This window comes from Anarrhichthys ocellatus, unplaced genomic scaffold (assembly GCF_004355925.1).
Source record: "Anarrhichthys ocellatus isolate YVR2014 unplaced genomic scaffold, GSC_Weel_1.0 scaffold2289, whole genome shotgun sequence".
NCBI classification, from domain to species: domain Eukaryota; kingdom Metazoa; phylum Chordata; class Actinopteri; order Perciformes; family Anarhichadidae; genus Anarrhichthys; species Anarrhichthys ocellatus.
The window spans coordinates 1-6,965 of NW_022282263.1; the positions used below are offsets into that span (position 1 = coordinate 1).

General features: G+C 45.0%; 1 protein-coding gene across 1 annotated transcript; it reads right to left on the reverse strand.

The window, feature by feature from the left end:
• Window positions 1–2,206: 2,206 nt before the first annotated feature.
• LOC116378244 (mitochondrial carnitine/acylcarnitine carrier protein-like) lies at window positions 2,207–6,610 on the reverse strand. The gene is made up of 5 exons (XM_031840085.1): window positions 6,554–6,610; window positions 6,358–6,450; window positions 5,059–5,151; window positions 4,308–4,435; window positions 2,207–2,393 (listed from the first exon to the last, which is right to left on the reverse strand). Exons 1-5 carry the CDS (start codon window positions 6,608–6,610, stop codon window positions 2,285–2,287), a joined length of 480 nt encoding a protein of 159 aa, XP_031695945.1. The 3' UTR covers window positions 2,207–2,284.
• Window positions 6,611–6,965: the final 355 nt, after the last annotated feature.

A 6,965-nucleotide genomic window follows, 5' to 3' on the forward strand; every position in this document is an offset into this window, starting at 1 on the left:
GGGGGGGGGAACTGCTGACCCGGACAGGGGACATCGTCGGGCGGTGGAAAGAGCACTTTGAGGAACTCCTAAACCCGACCAACATGTCCTCTGCAGAGGAGGCAGCGCCTGAAGATCTAGGGGGAGGCTCACCCATATCCCTGGCAGAGGCCGCTGAGGTAGTCAAAAAGCTCCTTGGTGGCAAGGCGCCGGGGGTGGATGAGCTCCGCCCTGAGATGCTGAAAGCGCTGCACATAGTTGGGCTGTCCTGGCTGACACGCCTCTTCAATGTCACATGGGGGTCGGGATCAGTGCCCATGGACTGGCAGACCAGGGTGGTGGCTCCCATTTTCAAAAAGGGGGACCGGAGAGTGTGCTCGAATTACCAGGGTAACACACTACTCAGCCTCCCGGGGAAGGCTTATGCCAGGGTGCTGGAAAGGAGGCTCCGACCGTTTGTCGAACCTCAGATTCAAGAGGAGCAACGCGGATTCCGTCCCGGCCGTGGAACAGTGGACCAGCTCTTTACCCTCGCAAGACTACTGGAGGGGTTCTGGGAGTTTGCCCAACCAGTCTACATGTGCTTTGTGGACTTGGAGAAGGCTTTCGACCGGGTCCCTCGGGGGTTCTTGTGGGGGGTGCTGCGGGAGTATGGGGTGCCGGACCCATTACAACGGGCGATCCGGTCTCTGTACGACTGCAGTAGGAGCTGTGTCCGCATTCTCTGCAATAAGTCAGACACGTTCCCGGTGGGTGTTGGCCTCCGCCAGGGCTGCCCTTTGTCTCCGGTCTTGTTCGTGACTTTCATGGACAGGATATCTAGGCGCAGCCTGGGGGTGGAGAACGTCAGGTTCGGGGGTCTCGGGATCGCCTCTCTGCTGTTTGCAGATGATTAGCCTCCTGTTAGCCTCCTCGGATCGTGACCTCCAGCATTCACTGGGGCGGTTTGCAGCCGAGTGTGAAGCGGCGGGGATGAGAGTTAGCACCTCCAAATCTGAGGCCATGGTGCTCTGCCGGAAACCGGTGGATTTCTCCCTCCAGGTGGTGACGGAGTGCCTACCTCAAGCGAAGGAGTTCAAGTATCTCGGGGTCTTGTTCACGAGTGAGGGTAAGATGGAGTGGGAGATCGACAGACGGATCGGTGCGGCTGCAGCAGTAAAGCAGGTGCTGCACCGGACCGTCTTGGTGAAGAGGGAGCTGAGCCGGAAGGCAAAGCTCTCAATTTACCACTCGGTCTACGTTCCTACCCTCACCTATGGTCACGAACTCTGGGTCGTGACCGAAAGGACAAGGTCGCGGCTACAAGCGGCCGAAATGAGTTTCCTCCGTAGGGTGGCCGGGCTCAGCCTTAGAGATAGGGTAAGGAGCTCGGTCATCAGGAGGGAGCTTGGAGTCGAGCCGCTACTCCTTCGCGTCGAAAGGAGTCAGCTGAGGTGGTTCGGGCATCTAATTAGGATGCCTCCTGGACGCCTCCCACTGGAGGTTTTCCAGGCACGTCCAACTGGGAAGAGACCCCGGGGAAGACCCAGAACGCGCTGGAGGGATTACATCTCCCAGCTGGCCTGGGAACGCCTCGGGATCCCCCAGAATGAGCTGGAACATGTTGCCGGTGAGAGGGAAGTCTGGGTCAGCCTGCTTGGCCTGTTGCCACCGCGACCCGACCCCGGATAAGCGGAGGAAAATGGATGGATGGATGGAATTCAATTCAATTTATTTTTGTACAGCCCAAAATCACAAATTACAAGTTTGCCTCAGAGGGCTTTACAATCTGTACACATGTGACATCCTCTGTCCCGGGACCCTCACATCGGAACAGGAAAAACTCCCCAAAACCCTTTAACGGGGAGAAAAGAGGAAGAGACCTGTGGGAGTACAGAGAGAAGACGATGCACGAGACTCGAGCTGCTGACTGTTATGCTCCCATTTGAGTATTTCTCTCGTCTCTGCAGCAATCAAAGTACATTTACTCAAGTGCTGTACTTAAGTACACGTTTGAGGTACTATACGTACTATACATGAGTCTTTTCTTTTCATGCAACTTATAAAATAGTTGATTGTACTTTTTATTCCACAATTATTTGTCATTTTTTATGCCAAAGAATTTAAGGTTCCAGCTTCTCAAATGTGAGGACTTGCTGCTTTTAATTATCTTCATTCTAAATATATTTGTGACTTTTGGTTGGACAAAACAAACACAGTGGAGGTGTCACTTTGGGCTCTAGGTAAATATGACGACATCACTATTTCCACTATTTTCTGTACAAATCAAACAATGACGACAAAATGGATTTAATGGGTAAAATAATCAGCGTGAAGAACAAACCTGCAGTAAACATTTGATCCTCTCTCCTGGAGCCACAATCACGGTGGTGAAGACGCCCGCCAGACAGCCAGACAGGAATATCTGAGTTTGCCTGAAGAGAAGAGAAAGGAGAGCTGAGGCTGAACTGGAGAACTATAGGTGATGACTCTTTCACGGTATAAATCATCATTGCTTGCATGAGAATTGTTGATTCGAGCAGCTTTAAAAGACGCCACCTTTAAGAAATCATTTTTAAAATTCACAGTGAGGCTGTTCTTTGGACTAAATGCTAAACGTCAGCATGCTAACATGCTAGCATGCTGACGTTTAGCAGGTAGAACGTTCACTGTCTTCTTAGTTTAGCGTGTTAGCATGCTAACATTTCAGCTCTCGGTTGATACATGTACCATTACTACGATGTGGAAAAAGGCTTCTGGTTATTATTGCGATTATTGCTCCAGTGAATGTTAGTCAGTCCTGATGGGCAGGTGGCCCCTGCATGGATGGATGAATGAGTCTTGTAAATGTATTTTAAGTGGTCCATTTACTATTTAAAACATCTCTTAGACCACTAACAATATGCTTATATTGATGCTAGATGATGCTCTAAACACAACAACTCACTTTAATTTAAAACTCAACAGCTTATTCTAGACCTTAGGAATAAAACAGGAGTAGAACGGACATTTACCATTCAAATTAGTGAAGCAGAGCAGCGGCCATTTTTATGTGTACCGTTGCCATTGCGACTATTGTAGGCGGCTAGATTCCATACAAACTAAAGCGACTAACGGCAAGTCACGACCTCACTAATACGAGCTGCGGTGTAGAAACGTTACGAAGCGCAGAGAGTCAGAGGAAAAGAGTCAAATTCAACAACTTAATGATTCATCCACACACTCCCGTCACAGCGTAAGAGAGAACATTGCTGTAACCAGTGTAGCATTAAAGCATGGTGGAATTAGCAAGCTAACTAGCGAACAGATAGCTATTTAATTAGCTTGCTAATTCTGCCATGTGGATGTACAGTCAGCTACACTGGTAACAGAAAACAGCTGGCTGGTGGCAAGGTCCCATAAAGGACAAGCTAACATTAGCCTCCCAAGCTAACTAGCCAGCCATCCGCTCACTTCACCATTTTGTTTTGTACTAGTCAGAGGACCACGGAAAACCAGTTCAATGTCTGTTCTATTCATATTCTATTTCTATGTGCTAGACTGGGCTAATGTTTGTGGGATTTAGCTCAGCATTTAATATCATCCTCTCTCAGATCCTGTTAAACAAGCTGAAACAGATACAGTGAACCCCTAGATAATTATTTCCAAGAAACCTTTAAACTACATTTTGTGTATAAGCAATGTATTCAACATTATGTTCTCTGTGTATCTGTTGGAATACTTTGCTGCACAAAACAGAACAACATTTCTCTATAGGCCAGTGGAGGGAGTGAACAGCTGATGGAAAAAAACCTCAACGTCTTTATCCTCTCGAACTTAACAGAAAACATATGCACATGGAGCGATGCCAGGGAGGAGGAGGAGGAGGAGGAAGAGGAGGAGGAGGAGGCACAAAGGCATTGTGAAACACAAGAACTAGAAACCCTTCTGTGTTGCTCAATTGTTCGTTGACACAGTTATGTCGTTAAATAGCTCTAAAGAACTGGCTAACGGACATCTTTTAGATAGAACGGAACAGAGTGAAACAAAAACACATGATTGGTTGACGCATTTGAGCACTTAAAAAAAGTGAAAGAGACCAGCTAAAGCTTTTTATATCATGTGACACGGCCTCAGGAGGCTTCCATTAAAATAACGAAGTGTGAACGTAGCATTAGAGGCTACCGGTGGTCTCCAGCACGTGTGTCATTGCCACATACACATATATAGAGGAGAAGACAGGGTCAAAATAAAAGCAGCTGACGACAGGGTGTGTTTGTGTGTGTGTGTGGGGGCAGAGAAGTGTGCGTGTGTGTGTGTGTGTGTGTGTGTGTGTGTGTGTGTGTGTGTGTGCGTGTGGCTTTACTTACGTTAGGGGTTTGTCAGGGTCCGTCTGCTGGAGCTGTTTACCCAGGCCGAACCCAAAGAAACTGATGGCCATCATAGGAGCCACTCCCGCCAGGGGAGCCCCCATACCTTTATAGAGGCCGAGGATACCCTGGACACACACACACACACACACACACACACACACGCACACACACACACACACACACACACACATTAATCATCTAATCTAAAGCTAATGTATGGCAAGACTTTCTTGTTTTTATGCACGTTTTCAATTTGGACATAACAAACCTGAGAGCATGAGTACATGAGATGTGTGTGCAGCGATGAGGGGACTGAAACCTTCCTCATGTATATATATATATATAATTTAATTTAATTTAAATATAATATATATATATATTAATATTAATATTCACACAACAAGAGTGGAATGGAAATAAATAATCACAATCACAAACGGTTTATTGCCAAGTATGTTACACTACAAGGAATTTGGCTTGGTGATTGGTGCGTAACAATAAACATTAAAAGACATAATTTAAAAATAGAAAATATAAAAATGTACAATAAACTATGATAAACAAACAAACAAATAAATAGTATTTTAAGACATTTTATGTTATTAAAGTGACAATTGTGTATTTAAAGCATTTATTCAGATTTTATTTTGCAGATTTTTAGGACTTCACTAACTGTACACTTTAATAGGGTATAGGGTGTGTGTGTGTGTGTGTGTGTGTGTGTGTGTGTGTGTGTGTGTGTGTTCACCTCTTTGGATACGGTCTTGCGGAAGCAGTCATACGTTCCTGTGTAGATCACATACCGAGCACAGGGGACTTTGGGCTGTGTCTGTAGCCTCACCTGGACAACAGAATATAATTAGAAAGGTCAGCTACACACACACACACACACACTCACACACACACACACACACACACACACACACACATATCTCTGGCCATGTGTTCTGAGGGGAGGATTGTTGAGACATGAGATAAGAGAAACACCCGCTGATAACAAATAAACAGGGTGTTGTGAGTCTGACAGTGAGAGTCAGATACAACAAGCTCACATTCACATAAATGACTCATACTAAACATGAATAAACATAAACATAAAATACACGAGGCCGAAGCAACCTATATGGTTAAGATAACACATTTCTCATTTTTAAAGTTCTCCCTTGAAAAAGAAAAATAGGGTACAAGAACCATCTTGGAAAGGGCCCACGCAGAACCCTCTATGAGAGGTTCTACAGCGAACAGTTCTTTGGTGTAATGGTTCAACCCAGAAACTCCTGTGGAGGTTCTATCCAGAACTTTTCCACCTTCTACGGGTGCTTCCAGGGGGTTCTACCAAGAACACTTTTTTATTCCAAGTTTCTGTTATCTTGAACCCATACAGGGGGTTATACTAAGAACTCTTTTATATTCCCAGAGGTTTCATCTAGAACCCACCCAGGGGTTTCTAACGAGAACACTTTTATATTCCAAGGGCTTCATCTAGATGTGGGACCCTAAAGGGCCGGGCCTCTTTTATCCAAAAAGGGTTCTTTGAATCAAAAGGGTTCTTAATGGAACCCTTAAGGAGTTTTTGTACCATAGACACTTTTTCAAATGCTATCCCAGTCAAGTTAGCACAACGGCTAAACCGGTAGCACAAGGGCTAACACAGTAACGATAGCACAAAGGCTATCCCAGTCAAGTTAGCACAACGGCTAAACCGGTAGCACAAGGGCTAACACAGTAACGATAGCACAAAGGCTAGCCCAGTCAGGATAGCACTAATGCTAACCCAGTAGCACAAAGGCTAACACAGTAAGGTTAGCACTAATGCTAACCCAGTAGCACAAAGGCTAACACAGTAAGGTTAGCACTAATGCTAACCCAGTAGCACAAAGGCTAAACCGGTAGCACAAAACACCCCCACTGAGACGAAGAAGCCGATTCAAACTGAAATCACAACAGATACTTTCATTTTGCGTGTGTTTATATGATTGTGACATGTAACAGGTGTGTATCTATTATTATATTACTAAACTAAATGCTTGTAGCGAACTTAGCAAACTTGCCGCTCGCCGCTCTCCCGGCAGGCGGTGTGAATGCAAACAGGAAACCAGTAGGAACCCTGTATTCCTCCAGTGAACCTTTTGTCGGCCTCCTGAGTGAACCACACAACAGATAGTATTTGAGGAATGACATGGACAGTTATGCTATAAATAGAAATGTCATAAAAACCCTCAACTGAAATGTTTTCTCCTCACTTCACTCCTCTTCACCGCTCTGAACATATGAAGCTTTTCTGTCGTGAGCTGGTTCATGATGAGGTGAATATTGTTTTAAGACAACTTCAACATTTTGATTGAACTTAGAGACAAAAAGGAGACTTTGAATCTCAAATGATGCTAGAACGAAGAAACTGTCAGTCCTCACTTATCGTTAACATAAGTGAATGAATTGACCAGTCGATTGACAGAATATTAATCAGCAGCATTTTTGTGAATCCAACGCAATTTGATTCATTTTTTTCAATAAAAATTATAAACTTTATCTAGTTCCAGCTTCTCAAATGTGAAGATCTGCTGCTTTTATCTTTTTGAACATAATTGTAAACACTTTGGGACAATTTTACGACGTCACTTTTGGAATTCGGGAAATTGTGATGGGAAGGTTTCA

Excerpts from the sequence above, each read along its gene's own strand:
- LOC116378244 (XM_031840085.1), bottom strand. The coding sequence starts at position 6,610 with ATGAACCAGCTCACGACAGAAAAGCTTCATATGTTCAGAGCGGTGAAG. Across the intron at positions 6,451-6,553 it reads GAGCGGTGAAGAGGAGTGAA|GAGGCCGACAAAAGGTTCAC; the intron begins GTGAGGAGAAAA and ends TGGTTCACTCAG. Across the intron at positions 2,394-4,307 it reads GACCCTGACAAACCCCTAAC|GCAAACTCAGATATTCCTGT; the intron begins GTAAGTAAAGCC and ends TCTTCTCTTCAG.